At 34.6% G+C, this 21,001-nt stretch overlaps 1 protein-coding gene across 6 annotated transcripts in view; it reads right to left on the bottom strand.

Moving 5' to 3' along the window:
• LRBA (LPS responsive beige-like anchor protein) overlaps positions 1-21,001 on the bottom strand; it is a 718,950-nt gene that overhangs the window by 472,408 nt on the left and 225,541 nt on the right. For all 6 annotated transcript variants that reach the window (XM_087437546.1, XM_087437548.1, XM_087437549.1 and 3 more), the window contains exon 35: positions 13,488-13,552. In XM_087437546.1, the coding sequence (XP_087293672.1) occupies positions 13,488-13,552 (65 nt within the window). The remainder of the gene's footprint in view (positions 1-13,487; positions 13,553-21,001) is intronic.

Genomic DNA, 21,001 nt, shown 5'->3' with positions numbered 1-21,001 from the left:
TCTGAGAATGCCCCCCGAAACACCATATGTGTAGTAGTTCCGCAAGGCCTGTGGCTGCTTTTGGAAACCAGCAACTTCACTGCCAGAGATAGATGACTTGATTTGAAAGAGAGGGCAGAAAATGCATACCAAGCTGAAAATAAGAAAAGCCTATCTATAGCTCTCTTAGACTGAGATTACATTTGCAGTTAGGGTGAGCAGGTAACCAGAGAATAAACCAGAAATTGAAGAGGAAGATCCTGAAAATGAAATAGCCATAGCTATATATTATATATATTAGATAGCTTAACGAGAATTTCACACATCTGTGGCTGTCTAGGCCCCTGAGTACACATACAGTGCAGACTTGAAAAAGACTGAAGGAAAGTGAAAGCTAGAACAGAGATAAAAACTGCCCCAAATTTGAATGTGTTCATCAAATACAACAAAGATCTACCAGCCATATGTGATCAAACGTTTCAGCAAGACTTCTGACCAATTATTCACTGACCTCTAAGCTGTGGAGAAACAAGAGTGACCCCTAAAAAGTGAGACTAAAAAAATAAAGAATTTTGAAAAAGTTAAGCAGTAACATTAATAGCACCATACCACAAGAGAGACAAATTCTACAAATTAAGCCCAAGAAAATAACTTCAAAAAATCAACAAATAAAACTGAATTCAACAATTATAAAAAGAATTATATACCACTAAAAAAAGTGGGAATTATCCCAGGTATGCAAAGCTGGTTCAACATTCCAAAATCAATTAATGTAATCCATCACATACCAACAAGCTAAAAAGAAAAATCACATGATCATATCGATACAGAAAAAGCATTTGACAATATCCAATGCCCTTTCATCATAAAAACTCTCAGTGAACTAAGAATAGATGGAAACTTCCTCAACTTGATAAAGAATATCTACAAAAAAAACCCTACAGCTAACACCATACTTAATGGTGAGAAACTCGAAGCTTTCCCACTAAGATACATACAAGGCAAGGATGTCCCCTTTCACCATTCCTTTTCAACATTATACTAGAAGTTCTAGCTAAAGCAATAAGATAAGAAAAGAAAAGGTATACAGACTGGGAAGGAAGACACAAGACTGTCTTTGTTCATGGATGACATGATCATCTACGTAGAAAATCCAAAACAATACATAAAAAGAAATCTTGGAGGGCCGGCCCAGTGGTGCAAGCGGTTAAGTGCGCACACTCCGCTGCGGGCACCCCGTGGTTCGCCGGTTTGGATCCTGGGCACGCACCGACGCACTGCTTCGCAAGCCATGCTGTGGCGGCGTCCCATATAAAGTGGAGGAAGATGGACACGGATGTTAGCCCAGGGCCAGTCTTCCTCAGCAAAAAAAGAGGAGGATGGGTGGATGTTAGCACAGGGCTGATCTCCTCACAAGAAAAAAACAAAAAAAAAATCCTGGAACTAATAAACGATTATAGCAAGATTGCACGATACAAGGTTAATATACAAAAGTCAACTGCTATCCTATATAACAACAATGAACAAGTGGAATTTGAAATTAAAACGACAATACCATTTCTATTAGCACCCCAAAACATGAAATACTTAGGTATAAATCTAACAAAATATCTACAAGATATAAATAAGGAAAACTGCAAAACTCAGATGAGTAAAATCAAACAATTAAATAAATGGAGAAATATTCCACATACATAGATTTGCTGTCGTTAGTGCCATCAAATCAATTCCAACTCCTAGTGACACTGTGTACAGCAGAGTAGAACTCTGCCTGGTCTTTTTGCACCAACCTCTCATCTTCTGGCACTATATCAGACAACGCTCCACTGTTATTCATAGGGTTTTCATAGCCAATTTTTTCAGAAATTGGTAGCCAGCTCCTTCTTCCTAGTCTGTCTAGCCTGGAAGCTCTGCTGAAACCTGTCCACCATGGGTAACCCTGCTGGTATTTGAAATACCAGTGGCATAGCTTTCAGCATCACAACAACACAAAGTCACCATAGTATTACAACCAATAGATGGATGGTGTGGTTCCACGACCAGGAAACAAACCCAGGGTGTGGAAGTGACAGTGCTGCATCTTAACCACTAGACCACAAGGGCTGGTATATGCTGATAGACAGAAAGACTCAAATGTTGTCAAGATGTCAGTTCATCCCATCTTGCTCTACAGATTCAGTGCAATCCCATTCAAAAATCCAGCAAGTTATTTTGCAAACAAACTGATTTTACAGTTTATATGGAGAGGCAAAAGCCCAGAATAGTCAACACAATATTGAAGGAAAAGAACAAAGTTGGAGGACTGACACTAATCAACTTCAAGACTTACTATAAAATTTATAGTAATCAAGACAGTGTGGTATTGGTGAAAGAACAGACAAACAGATAAATGGAATAGAATAGAGAACCTAGACATAGACCCACATAAATACAGTCAATTGATCTTTGACAATGGAGGAGCAAAGACAATACCAAACTTAACCACTAAGCCACTGGGGCTGGCCCTATCACATTTTCTTTATCGATTCATCCATCTACAGACATTTAGGTCACTTCCATGGAACAACTTAGATGAACATTATACAAAGTGAAATAAGCAAAACATAAGACAAATACTATATGATACCACTTATATGAGGAAGCTAAAATACTCAAACTTTAGAAGCAGAGAGTAGAATGGTGGTTACCAGACTCTTGGGAGAGGGGGAAATGGGAGATCTTAGTCAAAGTCTCCAAAGTTTCTGTTATACAAGATGAGTAAGTCTTAGAGAGCTACTGGATAGCATAGTGACTATAGGTAACAATACTGTATTATATACTTAAAAATTTGCTAAGAGGGTAGATCCTATACTAAGTCTTCTAATAATTAATAATAATAATAATAGATATACAAAAAAATGGGAAAATGTGACTCACACTGATGACCCCAAGGGGTCAACGGAAACTCCCTCCGAGTAGGACCAGATGTTGGATTTAGCAGACAAATATGTCAAGATAACTATTATAAATGTGTTCAAAGAATTTAAGGCAATCATACTTTAAAAATAAAAAGAAAATATGATGACAATAACTACACAAAAAGTGAATATAAATAAAGAATCAGAATCTATTTAAAAAAACAGAGAGTCTGTTGTTTAAAGAGACTATAACCACAAGGAAAAATTCCAAGTGAATTGACTCACCAGCAAATTTGAGACAGCAGAATAAGGAATCAGTGAACTTGTAGACACAGCAACAGAATTTATCCATTGAAGAACAGAGAGAAAAAGACTGAAGACAACTTAACAATTCCTCAGAGACCTGTAGGATAACATCAAGTGTACCAACACATGTGTAATAGGAGGCCCAGAAGAAGCAAGATAGATAAGAATGCCAAAAAAAAATATGAATAATGACTGAAATTTTTCCAATTTTTATGAAAAGCATTAATCTACAGATCCTAGCAGCTCAAGGAGCTCCAAGGAAGATAAATACTACCAAGAACTGCAAAGTCTCTGAGGTTTTACTCTACTTGTAGGCTAACAAGTTTCATGGAGTCAGAGTTTCATGGACGCTGACAGAAGACATGAGAATCTGGAGTCAGAAACAAATGACAGTTTATTATTCTCAGCAATAGCAGTAGCCAGAGTATCAGCATTTGTGCTGGTACTTCTAAGTCCCAGTTTCCAAGGGTAAAAAGGTCCAGGAGACACCTGCATAAGCAATGGAGTGTGTAATAGGAGAGAAACCCTGAGCTTAGGGCACCTGAATCTTTTTTGATGGCCAGTAGGCCTGCTAACCTTTGCCTCAGATGAAGAGGACATCATTATCATCATCATCATCATCATCATCATTATTATTATTATAGACAGTAAACAACCCTGATTTATTATTACTATTATTATTATTATTGACAGTAAACAATCCTGCTCTTTGCTCCAGATGGAGACAATATTTCTATATTCCAGGGTTGTGTGCTATATAAACATCTTTTAAATGATAGTGCAAGACAAAAAAAGCATTTGGATCTTCTAACTTGCAAGACATGCAGAAATGTGAAAGATCAATGGAGAATTATCTCCCAACAAACACAAAGAGACCCTCACCTAGACATGTCTTATTCAAACTGTTGTAAAACAATGATAAAGAAAAAGGTAGAAAGTAACTAGGGAAAAAGGATTCATCATATACAGGAGAACAAATATACAATTAAAGGCTGACTTCATATCAGAAAATATGGAGACCATATGACATATCTGAAGTGCTTTAAAAAAATCAAACAAGAATTCCATATACAGCAAAACTATCTTTCAAAAGTGAAAATACACACTTTGGAAAAAATGTTTGGTAGTTGCTCAAAAACTTAAACACAGCACAGGATCCAACAATTCTATTAACAAGTATATACCCAGGAGAAGTGAAAATTTACATCCACACAAAACTCAAATATTTATAGCATCATTATTCACAATTGCCAAAAAGTGGAAACAACCAAAATGTCTATTAACTGTCCATTCAACGGATGAATAACATATAGTACATTTATAAAATGAAATATTATTCAACAATAAAAAGGAATGCAGTTCTGATACTTGCTGTAACATAGATGAACCTTGAAAACATGTGAAGTGAAAAAAGCCAGTCACAAAAGTCCATAATATTGTATAATTGCATTGATATGACATGCTCAGAACAAGAAAATCTATAGGGATAGAAGTGGTTGCCTAGAGTTGGGAAAGGGAAGAATGGGGAGTGACTGCTAATGAGCACAGATTTTCTTTTTTCTTTTTTTTTTTTGGTGAGGAAGATGTGCCCTGAGCTAACATCCATGCAAATCCTCCCATTTTTTTGCTGAGGAAAACTGGCCCTAGGCTAACATCCGTGCCTATCTTCGTCAACTTTATTTGGGATGCCGCCACAGCACGACCTGACAAGCAGTGCATCTGTGTGTGCCCGGGATCTGAACCTGGGCTGCCAGCAGTGGAGCGCACGCACTTAACCGCTATGCCACAGGGCCAGTCCCCAGATTTTCTTTTTGACATGATGAAAATGTTATAAAATTAGATTATGGTGATGGTTGCACAACTCTGAGTATACTAAATACCATCAAAATTGCACACTTTAGATGGGTAATCTGTACGGTATGTGAAATATCACTGTACGTCAGAGTTTATAAGATATATAATAATATATACAACAAAAAACACAAATGATGGGGCTGGAAATGGAACTATGTTAGAACAAATTTACTATATTTTACTGAAATTAAGTTACAATGAATCAGAAATAGATTGTGCTAAATTAAAATGCATCATGCAATCCTCAGAGCAACCAGTCAGCAAATTATTTCAAAATAAAACGACAAAAAAATCAGGAGTTAAAATAGTAAATTTAAAAATATTTGTTTAATAAAACAAAAAGTAAATGGCTAGTGTAAACTGAACCATAGTAATAATTAAATCAAATATGAATGGACTAAACAGAGGCAGGGATTGACAGACTGGATTAAAAAGCATGATATAACATTGTGTTGTTTACAAGAGAGACATTCTAGATTCAAAGACACAAACGGCTTGAAAGTAAGAGCATAAAAAAGATAGTATGCAAAGAGTAACAATAAAAAACTAGAGTAGCTGTATTAATATTACATGAAATACACTTGAGTCGAGAAATATAAGTAAAAATAAAGAGGGATGTTTCATAACAAAAAATGAGTCAATAAATCAGGAAGATATAACAATTACTAATATGTATGCAAATAACACAGACTCAAAGTACATAAAGTAAAAACTGACAGAACTAAAAACATATATAAATATATATATATATATATGCAATTATAAAAAAAAAAAGATAAAATTGTCCCATTGGCAACAACATGGATGGACCTTGAGGGTATTATGTTAAGTGAAATAAGCCGGACAGATAAAGACAAACACCACATTTCACTCATATGTGGAAGATAAACACACGGATAAGGAGAACAGATTAGTGGTTACCAGAGGGGGAGGGGGTGGTGCAGTGAGCAAAAGGGGTAAAAGGGCACATACGTATGGTGACAAAAACTGGACTACTGGTGGTGAGCATGATGTAGTCTAGACAGAAACTGATATATAATAATGTACACCTGAAATTATGCAATGTTATAGACTAATATGACCTCAATAAAATAATTTTTAAAAAAATAGGCAATTCAACAATTATAGTTGGAGATTTCAATATCTCAATTTCAATAATTAATAGAAGAACTAGAAAATGTATCAGAAAGAATTTTTTGAGGACGTGAAGACTTGAATGATACTATCAACCAACTTAACCTAAGTGATATTTACAGAACACTCCATGCAATGATAGAATATGCATTCTTTCCAGTATATTTGGGACATTCTCCAGATAGAGCATGAGCTAATTAATAAAAGAAGTGCCATTAAATTTAAAAGAACTGAAATAATAAAAATGATATTCTTAGATCACAGTGCAATTAAATTAGAAATCAAAATGAAAAAACAATTGGGAAACTCCAAATATTTGGATATTAACACAAAATAATCCACTGGTCAAATCAGAAATAACAAGTAAAATTAGAAAACATTTTGAGCTGCAAGAAAATGAAAGTATGCATATCAAAATTTATGGAGTACAGCTAAAGAAGTGCTATGTTAGAAATGTATACCTGCAAACACCCATACCAAAAAAGCAGGAAGGTCTCAAATCAAAAATATAAGGTTCCACGTTAAGAAACTAGAAAATGAAAAGTAAACTAGACTGAAAGTAACAGAAGGAAAGAAATAATAAAAACACAAACAGAAATCAACGAAATAGAAAACAGAAAAAAGGGAATAAAATCAATTTAAAAAATGTTGGTTCTTGGGGGCCGGCCTGGCGGCGTAGTGGTTAAGTTCGTGTGCTCTGCTGCGGTGGCCTGGGATTCACAGGTTCAAATCCAGCCAAGCTGTGGCAGCGTCTCACATATAAAATAGAATAATATGGGCACGGGTGTTAGCTCAGGGCCAATGTTCCTCAGCAAAAAGAGGAGGATTGGCAACAGATGTTAGCTGAGGGCCAATCTTCCACACCACACAAAAAAAAATGTGGGTTCTTTAGGGGGAAAAAAATCCCAACAAAATAAATATACTTTTAGGGGCCAGCCTGGTGGTATAGTGGTTAAGTTTGTGCGCTCCGCTTCAGTGGCCTGGGGTTCGTAGGTTCAGATGCACCACTTATCAAGCCATGCTGTGGCAGACATCCCGCATAAAACAGAGGAAGATGGGGACAGACATTATCTCAGGGCCAATCTTCTTCAGCAAAAAGAGGAGGATTGGCAACAGATGTTAGCTCAGGGCTAATCTTCCTCACCAAAATAAATAAATAAATGAATATAATTTTAGCTGGACTGACTGAGGAAAAAACACAAATTACCAAAATTAGGAATGAAAGAAGGATCATCACTAACACCTACAAAAATTAGGACTACAAAAGATTATTATGAACTCTCTGCCACACAATAAACAACTTAGATTAAAGAGACACATTCCTAAAAAGATACAAATTTCCCCATTTGACTCAGAGGCAATAAAATATGTGAATAAACCTGTAACAAGTAAAGTAACTGAATTAGTAATTTAAAATCTTGCCACAAAGAAAAACCCAGGCTCAGGTGCCTTCACTGGTGAATTCTATAAAATATTTAAAGAAGATATTAATAACAATCCTACACAAACTCTTTCAGCAAATAGAGGAATAGGAAACATTTCCCAACTCATTCTATGAGGACAGTATTATCCCGATACCAAGCCAGACAGACAAATCACAAGAAAACTATAATTAACTCACTCATAAAAACAGATACAAAAATCTTTAGAAATATATTAGTAAACTGAATCCTGGAACACATTAAAAGGATTATATACTATGACCAAGTGGTATTCATGTCAGGAATGTAAAGTTTTAACATTGAAATATCAATTAACATAAATCAACACATTAATAAAGAACAAAATCCACACAATCATCTTAATAGACAAAGAAGAAAACATTAGCTGAAATCCAAAATTCATTCATGAGAAAAACTCTCAATAAACAAGAAGCTGAGGAGAACTTCCTCAACTTGATAAAGAGCATTACGAAGAACTTTGAGGTAACTTAATACTTAATAGTGAAAGACTGAATGCTTTCCCTCTAAAATCAGGAATTGGGCAAGGATGTTCAATATCATTCTGGAAGTCCTAACCAGTGCAATAAGGCAAGAAAAAGCAATGAAAGGCAGACAGATTGGAAAGGAAGAGGTAAAACTACCAACTGTTATTTATTGTCAACACAATTCTATACATAGAAAAGGCAAAGGAATCTAAAACTCAAAACAAAACAAAAAAACACAAAGCAAAAAAACTAGAAGTAATGAATAAGTTTAGCAAGGTTGCAGGATACAGGATCAACATACAAAAATAATTTACACTTTTATGTACTAATAGCAATTAATCTGAAAATGAAATGAAGACAGGAATTCCATTTACAATAGCTTCAAAAAGAATAAAATACATAGGAATAAACTTTGTTAAAGTGTAATGTTTTTATACCAAAAACTTTGCTAATAAATTAAAGAAGATCTAAATAAATGGAGGGACATTCCATGTTCATGGATTGGAAGCCTCAAAATTGTTAAAATGCCAATTATCCCCAAATTAATGTCAGGTCAACGCAATCCCTACCATAATCCCAATAGCCTTTTCTGTAGATGTTAACAAGCTGATTCAAAATTTATATGAGAATGTAAATGATCTAAAATAGTCAAAACAATTTTTAAAAGGAACATAAAACACAACTTAATTTCAAAACTTATTACAAAACTATAATAATAAAGACAATGTGATACTGGCATAAAGACAGTTAAAAAGATCAATGGAACAGAATTGAGAATCCAGAAATAAATCCCTTACATTTATGGTCAACTGATCTTCAATAAAGGTGAATAGACAATTCCATGTGTAAAAGGTGACATTTTCAACAAGTGGTGCTGAGGTAATCAGATATCTACACGCAAAAATTGAACTTAGACCTTTAACTCACACCATAAAAAAAATTAACTCAAAATGAATCATAGATTTAAATGTAGGCACTAAAACTATAAAATTTCTAGGAATAAAATATAATATTTGTAGGGGAAAAAAGAAAATCTGTATGGCTTTGTATTAGGCTAAGATATCTTGAATTTGCCAAAAAAAAAAAAAAAAACATAATCCATAAAAGAAAAAATAGGTAAACTGTACTTTATCAAAATTTAATTTTTTGCTCTTCAAGGAAAATGAAAGGACAAGTCACAGACTGGGAAAAAATATCTGCAAACCATGTATACGACAAAGGACTTATATTCAAAAAATATATAAAGTACTGTTTAAAAGTCAGAAGTCATACGATGAAATTTAAAAATGGGCAAAAGACATGCACAGACATTTTTCCAAAGAAAATACATGAATAGACAATTAGCACCTGAAAAAATATTCAACATTATTAGCCATTAGGAAATACAAATAAAAACCACAGTAAGACAGCCACTAGGCTGACTACGAAAACAGCTTAGCGGTTTCTTAAAAAGTTAAACACAGACTTACCATTCAACCCAGCAATTCTACTCCTAGGGATCTACCCAAGAGAAATGAAAACATATGTCCACACAAAGCCCTGAAAACAAATACTCATAGCAGCATTATTTATAATAGCCAAAAACAGAAAATAATCCAAATGTCCATTGACTGCTGAAGGGATAAACAAAATGTAGATATCCATACGATGGAATATTATTAGTCAATTAAGAGGAACAAAATTCTGATACATGCTACAATATGAGTGAAATCACCAAGAATTATTATAAGAATAGTGTTGCAGAAAGTAACAGTGATCCAGGAACTAAAATCATTGAGAAATAAATGGGAATTATTTGGGAGCATGTAGAGACACCAATGATGAGGGATAGTAAGTGGTATAGTCTACAGATATGAGATCAAAAGCTGACCAAGATTCTGGTCTGTCAGTTCCCTGAACTCCTCTCCTTCTATGATCTTGTCCTCCATCCTACCTCAGCCATTTATTGCATGGTCATATGCCAGACCTCATCATTTCCAATAACTGAATGGCCTTGGTTCTATTCATTCCACTCTGTAACTACCTCTCATGTTTATAGTTCACTCACTCTACTATCCCAATTCTAACAGTCATTAGATCTCCAATCCATCCATCTTATTTTCTTTACAGTCACTCTCCTCTTTGATGTCCTCTCTCCTCTTGACCCAGCTTAAAAATCACAGTCCTGGGCCGGCCCTGTGGCTTGGTGGTTAAGTGCACACGCTGCGATGCTGGCAGCCCGGGTTCGGATCCCGGGTGCGCATTGAGGCACCACTTCTCTGTCCATCCTGGGGCCGAATCCCACATACAGCAACTAGAAGGGTGTGCAGCTATGACATACAACTATCTACTGGGGCTTTGGGGGCAAAAAATAAAATAAATAAAATTAAAAAAAAAAAAAAAAAATCACAGTCCTGTGGTCAATCATTACAATCACTCTCTTGTGCAAAATCTGACTCCATTGTACTTCTCTCCCTCATATTAACTTGGCAAAACCTAAACCCTTATAACACAAGTCTCACTCTACTTCCATATTTACCCATCAGCCTCTGCAACTAAATAAAATGTCTTTTCATGTTACTATAAACGACCCATCCATGTTCTACTTTAAGCCAATCCCCTCTGCTTGTTTACAAATTCCCCTACTCTCTAATCTACTCAAAAACGTCACTCCAGAAATTCTCACCTATCTCTCCTACATCAATTTCTCCACTCATCACCAAGAAACTAGGTCATCTTGCTCTCATTTTTTAAAACCCTATTTCCGAACTCTCATACACTGCTGATGGGAGTGCAAACTGGTGCAGCCACTATGGAAAACAGTATGGAGATTCCTCAAAAAATCAAGGATAGAACTACCATATGATCCAGCTATTCCACTGCTGGGTATTTATCCAAAGAACTTGAAAACACCAATATGTAAAGGTACATGCACCCCTGTGTTCATTGCAGCGTTATTCACAATAGCCAAGACTTGGAAGCAACCTAAGTGCCCATCAAGGGACGAATGGATAAAGAAGATGTGGTATGTATACACATGGAATTCTACTCAGCCATAAGAAACGATGAAATCCAGCCATTTGTGACAACATGGATGGACACTGAGGGTATAATGCAAAGTGAAATAAGTCAGAGGGAGAAGGTCAAATACCGTATGATTTCCTTCATTAAGTAGTAGATAACAACAACCATAAACAAACACATAGGGACAGAGATTGGATTGGTGGTTACCAGAGGGGAAGGGGGGAGGGAGGAGGGTGAAAGGGATAATTCGGTACATGTGTGTGGTGATGGGTTGTAATTAGTATTTTGGTGGTGAACATGATGTAATCTATGCAGAAATAGAAGTACAATGATGTACACCTGAAATTTTTACAACGTTATAAACCAATGTTACTGCAATAAACAAAAAATTAAAGAAAAAAAAAACCTATTTCCCTTCACTCTATTTCCCCCCACAAGATATGCTGCCTACCTATTAAATGTAACTTGTATAATTGAGGGAATTTACACTTACTAGAGCCTATACCAACCAAAATCGACCTATATAAAAAGTTTTCTTTAAAAAAGAACGAAGGATTTTCTTTCAACAAATAAGCCCTATATATTAGAGAAAATCTGTTAATCAGTGTTTTGCATTAAGTAGAACAAGGACATATTTGATCAACACCTCTCATCACCTAACTCTTTTTCTATATGTATAAAAGCATCTAATACCTCAGAGTTGAAATTCAGCCAAAGAGCTATTTATTTTTTTGATGAATAAGCACTTGGAAATTTTTGTTAAAAGACTAAATTTTTAGTCATTCACTCATTGAGAAATATTTATTGATTTCCTCCCACTTGCCAGATTCCAGACTACAATTTAGCTCATATGGAACACTGTAATAGCCTTGCTACTGTTCTTTCTGATTTCAATCAGCTCTCCTTTCCTTCAACCCATCCTAAACATTTCTGCCAGTTATCTTTCCAAAACCCAAATATCATAATGATATTCCTTTGCTTAAAATCTTCCCAGGCTTCCTATCACCTTTAGATAAAAGTCAAAATATGCTATACTAGGCCTTTTATGATCCAGATATCCAAATCTATTCCAACAATTCACACGCAAACACACACACACACACTCACACAGACATTCACACACATACACACACTTAGATATTTTATATACCTTCCATATCACAGTGTCTTCAGATATTCTATTCCCTATATTTGGAATGTTTTTCATACTCATATCCTCCAATTTATCCATAATCTCCACTTTTCCAATGTCTACATGACTAACCCTCCTCATCCATGAAAACACATCTCAAGAATCATGTTCCTGGGGAAGTTTTACCTAATTCTTTCATATTAAAAATGTGGTATCTTTCTCTTTGTTCTCATTCCTACCTTAGTAACCTGTACTTAAATACTTCTAAGCAAAGAATTGAGCATAAGGCATTATAATTGCAAGTGTATTTATTGTTTCCAATACTAGTCTCTGATCACCTATAATTATTTGCTGAGTGGAAGAATTTAGTAGTATTTAATATCAAATAAAGTTATCAATACTCTTTTCTCTAACATTAATGAGACAGAGGCTAGACTCCTAGTTACTAGTTCAAATAGTTTCTACAGTGATGGTGTCAGTCTCTCAACACTAGCCAAAAAACTATAAAGAAACATTCTTAATAATTTTACTCAGTATCCTATTTCCAATGACAGCCAATCACACATTTTAATCTATACCTTGGGTGTTCAGTTCAATTAATCCAAAAGTAGTTGCCACAAAAAAGACACCAAATGGTCCATTCTTCATTTCCTCAATTTACTTTTATCTTTTAATTCTCTAACTCTCTTAAATCTTTTTTCTGCCTTGCATCTTTCTTTTCATCTCTATACTTTCTTCACTTTTCTTTCCTACTACTGAATTTTCTTTCCTTGAGTTCTTCTATCTCTATTCTTTAAACGGAAACCTTACCAACTTTCTCTCTCTTTCCACTTTCTCGTCACATCACAACATAAAACAAAACTTGTCCCCCCCTCCTTTATGACTAGGACATGACATAAGAGAGGTAATACAGACATCTTAGTCTAATTATTGGCTCTATAAATATAATAGAACCCTATAGGAAGTCCAAATAAGTATCAGTTTTCCTTATATCTGTTAATAGAAACATCAGTTTACTTTTACCAAACTCACCCTTACTTACCAAAAAATAAAAACCAGAACTTTATCATTAAGCTTGTAACCATGAAGAAAACCATAAAATGATTAAAGATTAACACATTTGTAATAATTAATATCTGAGCTCCACATTACTGACTACAAAAACAATAAATATAGTACACAAAAATATCAGTTCCAATAGAAAACATACAATAAGGTTTTAAAGTAAAATATAAATGGATATAAAATAGATTACCTTCCTTCATTGACAAGTTCAATAAAAGCAAGGCCTGCATTCTTCTGAATAGAATTCTGCCATTCCTAAAAAATAGCAGAAAATAGCTAAACAAATTTCACTTAGTAGGTTATTTGTTTAAAACAACAATTATAGAAAACATCACCCATATCAATTTCACACCTTAGCTCTTGAAAGAAAAGTTTTGTTATACATGCTGCCTATCTAGTGCAGCCCCATGAACACATGAATAGCTGACATTAAAAAAGTAAACTAAACAAGTTAGCAACAATTTGATTCTGCATAAATTAAATAAGCCTATCTATATTTATCTTGCCCTTTTTGTTCTATACCATTATATACTACTAATTTAACTGAAATAATTGGGAGTTGGAAAGGCAGCAAAGAAGATGAAGAACAGAGGTTCTTGTTTCTTTAAGAAAAGAGATGCATCATCCCAAATAAGGGGAAGACCAGAATTAAGTAGTTCAAGAAACTTAATAAAGAGCATATATTCTACCATAAAAATTGATGATTAGGGGGCTGGCCTGGTAGTGCAAGCAGTTAAGTGCGCACGCTCAGCTGCAGCAGCCCAGGGTTCGCTGGTTTGGATCCCAGGCGCGTACCGACGCACTGCTTGGCAGGCCATGCTATGGCAGCGTCCCATGTAAGGTGGAGGAAGATGGGCACGGATGTTAGCCCAGGGCCAGTCTTCCTCAGAAAAAAAAAAAAAGAAAGAAAGAAAAAGAGGAGGATTGGCAGATGTTAGCACAGGGCTGATCTCCTCACACACACAAAAAAAATATTGATGATTAATGATTGAGAAAGAGACAAGAAAACTAAGTGCATTTGGCTAGATCACTTTTGAGCTGGAAAACTATAGTTCACTAGCCTATGAATTAGCAAAAGATGATATAAATCTATTAGCTATATTCTTTATGAATAAGTTATCCATTAAAAAGCCTAGGAAGGAAATCAACCAGTAGAATGCGTACAAATGTATTTTTTAATCTTCATCTTAAAACATATATAAAATAAGCATTAATTCAATAAGGGTGGGCCTCCATGAATTCAAATGTAGCCAGATTAAAAAAATGCCAATGCATGTATGTATGTGTGTGTGTATGTACGTGTGTGTGTGTGTGTGTCTATATAAACACACACCTGTTAGTATACATATATATCTTTAAATAACTGGAAATATATATGTGATCTTTATGTTCCTTAAAACTAAGGAGACCCTTATAGTGTACCTACATAATATCCTTCAACTGATCTTTTTTTGTTCTTTTATAATAAAACTCAAAACAAAAGACAATGTTGGGGTATTTACCATTGCTACCATAAACCATATTCATATTTTCTAAATGTAACAACTTTAAGAGTTTTAAATTCCATGTAATTTCACCCCTGATGACTGCTCTGTGTCACAGCAGATTTTTTTTTTTTCCAGCCTCATCCTTTCTCTTTTACTTTCTCCTTTTTATCCTCAATTTTGTATTGCTTTCTTTTAGGTTTTGAAAAACCCAAGGTGGCTCTCAGAACTAAAATGGTTGCATTCTATAATTTTGTTATAGGGTTCTATTTTATGAATAGTGTCAATAAGAACATACTAACAGAACATACACAGTAGGATGAAAATTAGATATAAAGTCAGCCAGACATTTGAGAGCAGCATTTGGCTAGATCTAGGAGAGAAGATAAGGTCCTGTGTTGTTGAAGAAACAGCAATGAACAAGAAGTCATGAGATCTACGTCCTCAATCTGATTCTGACACTAACAGGATATGCTCATGGACAGAACACTTTAAATCTCTAGGTTTTAGATACCCTCTTAAAAAAATTTCTTCTAGCTACATTATGATTCAATAACTTACAAACATTTAGAAATTAGCGCCTCTTAAGTCTACAACATACACTCTCTCAAAATTCACAACTGCCACCCAACTGAAACAATAAAATAGAGATCTTAAATTTCTTTCACTGGGGTAAACCAAGTCAAGGAGAAATAGAAATATCTGTCTAATTTAAAACTCTCTTTTCCTTCCAGCAAAATGAAATAAACAGATAGTACAAAGGAAAGCAATCAAATTCCATGAACGAGTATATTCCTGAGAGAAGAGCATGTGTCACACCCTCCACTCTTCTTAGAAGCAGGAGGAGGAAAAGAGAAAAAAAGAAGAAACCACAGGTAAGTTTTTTGATGCTGATGCAGAAGGTCCCACACCTCAATTCCCAGGCAGAGCACAGGGAGGTACCAAGTCTCAAAGAGTTGCCCTAAACTTAGTAATGCACAGGAATAGTAGATAGAGACAAATTTAACGGCAGATGGACCTAAAACAGATTCAAAGTAATTCATGCCCTAGGAAGAGTCAGAAAATTATCCTAGAAAGATGTACAAGAAGCTGAGGCTTTGAGGAGATGAGGAGAACACAGCTTTGACCTTTGCTGATAGAGAGCAGGAAATTAGAAGGGACAGGTGACACCTCAAGGGATGCCATAATTAAGGAACAGTAGCATATGCTCACTCCTCAGCTCTTACACCCAACAAAATTCTTGTTTGTTAACTTACAGTAATTGCTATCTAATCACCTGGAATAAAACTTTTTCACTAGTTAACAAAAAAAACTAGACAAAATGAGAAATGAAATGAAAACACAAATCTTACTTTACACTTTTGGGTACTGTTAAAAAAAATCTCACAATTCTCAAAGATATCATTGAGTTTTAATTTGCCCATAATCCATTCCTAATTATAAATTAACATTTAATAAAATATCACATACCAGATACATAAATACATACTGATAACAATTAATAGGCCAGATAAAAAGAATGTGAAGCCCATGAAAATAGAAAATTAATTTTTTTAAATAAACCCAGCTGATAGTCAAAGCCAATAAGTTTTCTCCATACTAAAACATTGTCTACAATCCTTAAGAATGTTGCCAAAACTGAAAAGAAGGTTCATTAATCGTGCTGTCCTAAAGCATTTTTCTCCACTTCTGAGACAATTATCAAAGAAGGTGTTAGTCTAAACAATTTCATAAACCACAGCTCAATATAACCTTTAGTGAGTTTTAATAGTTGAAAGAAAAGCTTAATGGTTATCGTCTTTCATGATCATTTCAATATTTCATCACAGTATTTATAATTATATAGTGATGCAAAATGCATAGTACATTTAAAGGTCTTGGTTATTCTTTTCCCAGAGGTATTGATGAAAAACACGTTAAAAGCCTCAAATCCAACCACTAATGCAACTAAGTAATTCCAAAACACATTTCAGCACTTTGGAGAGGAAGGACTCAAAACACAACAACTGAGTCAATAATTTCATACCTGTTCTATGCTGTATTTAATTGACTATCACTTCCTAAGGCCATAATTCTTGACTAGTCAATCTTTACTAAAATATCCTCTTAGCTTACTAATGCTCTCAAGTCACGCAACAACAACAAAGATAGTATATATTACTGAAATCTATTAAATAAACATAGAGTTCTACCAAATTTCAAATATGTGCTTTTGGTGGTAAAAGTCTTTTTTTTTGGTTGGGAAAAAAAGACTTCATTAACCAAATTAAATATATTCCTCCCTACCATCAACGAATAGAGAAAAAGGGCACCAATTAATGTCCTATATATTAATTTATATTATTTTAATACAATTCTAACTTCATTAAAGTAAACTTGACAGTTTTCTATAAATTCAATAATCTCCCACAACATATTTTAGTGTCTTGAATGTACAACATGAATTTATGTAAATTTTAAAAGTAATTCCCAAATATTACCATGCTCTAAAGCAAATAAAATCAAGCTGCAGGCTGACAAGATAGACAACATAGACTCCATTCTACCATCAATTTGGGGGGGGCCGTTAAGCCATCAATGTTGATATTAAATGTAGTATCAATTTTTTATTCTAGTGGGCTAATCACTAAACTATTTTTTACTCTTAAAACAAAGATATATATAACAAGTGACTTCAGGTTAAACATAGCAAAAGTCGAAAACAAAAATAATGAAGAGGAGACAACAGTATATGAGATGGTAAAAAACTTCTCTACAATCTAGACGGAAATCAACTTTAGGAAGCAAACCAGTGCTTATTGTAGAACCCTAGGAAAGGCCAAGAATTGAAGGCACTGAGTACATATTACATATAACAATGGTTGAGGAACGGGGATGAAAACAGTTTAAATGAATGAAAGCTGCTATGAAAAACACAGAATCCCAGATCCTCTAATTTGGTTAATCCTCTCCCCATACTGTATGGCCATCCCCACCATCGTAAAAGGAAAGACTCTCGTCTGAATTACAGACACCAAAGGGAAAAAGCAGGGGGAAAAAAAAAAAAAGACGCATAGAAGACAGACAATATTTTTAAGGGGTTGGGGAGAGGAAGACTAACGAAAAGTACAATCAATACCATCAGAAAGAAAATTTTCATGTAAAAACATCTCAGGGATATTGTTTTATTCACTGGCATCTCTTTGCCCCTGTAAAAGTTCTCCAAAGAAACAGAGCCAATAGGATGGAGATATATATTTTATTTATTTTAAGGAATTGGCTCACAATTATGGAGGGTGACACGTCCCAAGATCTGCAGGGTGAGTAGGCAAGCTGGAGTCCCTGGAGGGCCAATAGTGTAGTTCTACTCCAAGACAAAAAGCCTAAGAATCAAGAAAACCAATGGTGTAGTTCCAGCCTGAAGGCCAACAGGCTCAAAACCCAGAAAAAGCCAACGTTTCAATTCATGTCCAAAGGCAGGAAAAAGCCAACGTCACAGTTCCAAGACAATCAAGCAGATGCAATTCTCTCTTATTAGGGATTAGTTTTTGTTCTAATCAGGCCTTCACTGACTGGATGAGGCCCACTCACATTAGAGAGGGCAATCTGCTTTACTTAGCCTACCAATTTAAATGTTAATCTCATCCAGAAACACCCTCACAGAAAAACCCAGAATAATGTTTGACCAAATATCTGGACACCCTATGGCGCCGTCAAGTTGACATATAAAATTAACCAACACAGCTCTCTCCTCCCCCCACCAAAAGAACGCCAAGAACTACAAAATGCTCTTAGAAATTAAAAGTATAATATCAAATAAAAATTTTGAAAGAAGTATTAGAGATGTTGCAAAAGCCTCTCAGAGAGTAAAATAAAAGATAAAATGAAGGAAACACAGATGAGAATGGATATGAAAACTAGAAAATTAATCCAGAGAGTTAAACATCTAAGAGGAGTTCTAGAAATAGAAATGAGAAAAAATAGAGAGAAAGAAATTCCCATAGAAATAATCCAAGACAATTTCTCTGAACACAAGTAAATACTTTTTCAAACTTAAAAGGTTTACATAAAATACCAAAGAAAATGAATTTTAAAAGATCCACCCACATAAAGGCACAATCCAGTAAGAAAAAAAAAACAATTTTAAAAATAATAAAAATACTAAAAGCTGCTAGGGAGAAAAAAATCTGGAGAGATTATAATTTTCAGCCTCTATTACTAATATCCTAACAGCTATCAATCAAGAATAAAGGTAAAAAAATAAATTTTCACACAATCAAGGTCTAAAAAATTCTACCACTCATGTATTCTTTCTCAAAAAATTACAAAGGATGTGCCTCACCAAAATTAATACAGATACTCCATATCCTCCTCCATCCCTGTTCTGCTTTAATCTTCCCATGGCAAACTTATATTACCATCAGATTTCTTTTTTGCCTTTCCCTTTGTTTTATTCTCTACTATATTCCTAATGCTAGAACAGTGACTAGCACATATACAGTAAGCGATCAATAAATGTTAAATCAGGGTACCTTTCAAAAAAGAAGGCCACTATGGGACACAAGAGATAGACATTACAGCATGAGAGAGAGAAGAGGAAAATTCTAAGCTGATGATAAAAGCCTCCAGATGCTTTCTACAGACCTAAAGAGTAATCAATCCAGATTGGAACATGAAAATGGAGAACTCCAAGTACTATATCTCCAAGAAAAACCCAAAGATACCAGGTGTGTTTGATCATATTGGTAGAAGTTTTAGCATTCCAGTGGAAATTTTAGAAACAAATTTGTGGTGGGTGCACAGAAATTTAAGTAAACAAAAAAGTAGGAAATTATTAATTCCAGGAAAAAGAATGAAAGAAAGATAAGCAAGTGAAAGGAAGGAAGAAAGGGAGATCTTGGTACATTTTGTAGTTCTGCCTTGAATACCTACATTGTCACAATATAAACATGGTTTTAACTAAATATTATGATGTAACTGTACTGGAAACAAGGGAGAGTGTGAAACAGAAAGAGAAAGCAATAGAAGTAATCAATGGTCATCTTCCATGGACGACATTATTTAGATAACTTCTAAAACAGAAAAATCAAGAAATAGCTATTATATCATTTATAAATATAAAGGTAGCTAGCAGAGTCAGCAACTAAGAGACTTCAACATGGCTACTTCCAGAAAGTAAGAAACAAGGAAGAGAGGAAGAATTGAGGCAGGAAACTGTCGTTTTTCAGTTTAAGTATTATACCATTATTAGATTTGTGAAACAATATACAAGTTTTCCTTGATAAAAAATAAAATTTATATTAAAAATCATATGCTGTAAATGAAGAATAGTAAATGAATAGAAAATAAAAACAAAAATACACAAATATTTTTCTAACTAGACAATAGATATTTACCCAAAATTATTCTGAAATATCTCTAAATAATAGAACAAGCATTAGAGTTTCTCAAATACTGATATCAAAACTACAAAAATATAAATGTATCAAAAACTATTAAGAATTTGTATTTTTTTAAAAGTCAGTATTCTGCATCCTACCAAATGAAATTAACTTTATCTCTATTACTATTGGCAGTAAAATATTCCCCTTCTTTTTAAGTATTGGTCTAAGGATCCAAACATACTTTAAAGAAAGGAATGAAGAATAATTTGTTAACAAAACCTAAATTCATATCAAACTATTTAATTTTCTTTATAAAAAATATAAAAATTTAAAGGCTTGTGCTCTTCAATGAAATATCAATATTAACATTTTAAGATGTTACAGTTATCTATGCCTTTGTAAAATAAATCAAATTGGTTGGCTATAGCTCCAATTACCTAAACAGACAACAGCAACACTATTAGAAGCCAAGGGAGTGGGCCGGCTCCGTGGCTTAGCGGTTAAGTGCGCACGCTCTGATGCTGGCGGCCCGGGTTTGGATCCCGGGCGCGCCCCGAGGCACCACTTCTCCGTCCAACGCGAGACTGAGTCCCACGTACAGCAACTAGAAGGATGTGAACCTATGACATACAACTATCTACTGGGGCTTTGGGGGGAAAAAAATGAATAAATAAAATCTTTAAAAAAAAAAAAAAAGAAGCCAAGGGAGGAGGCCACAGCCAAGCTCTCCACAGCCAAGCCAGAGGAGAGCTCAGATGAGGAAGGGAATGTATTAACACAAAGTCGAGAACCACATTATACATAGGATTAAAGGTCAAAACTAGAGAAAACTTGTTCATGGTCAAGATATAGTAATC

The sequence above is a fragment of the Ceratotherium simum genome, chromosome 12 (genome assembly GCF_057802395.1).
Source record: "Ceratotherium simum simum isolate JZ-2026a chromosome 12, ASM5780239v1, whole genome shotgun sequence".
Lineage (NCBI taxonomy): Eukaryota > Metazoa > Chordata > Mammalia > Perissodactyla > Rhinocerotidae > Ceratotherium > Ceratotherium simum.
This window is presented reverse-complemented; position numbering and strand designations above follow the sequence as displayed.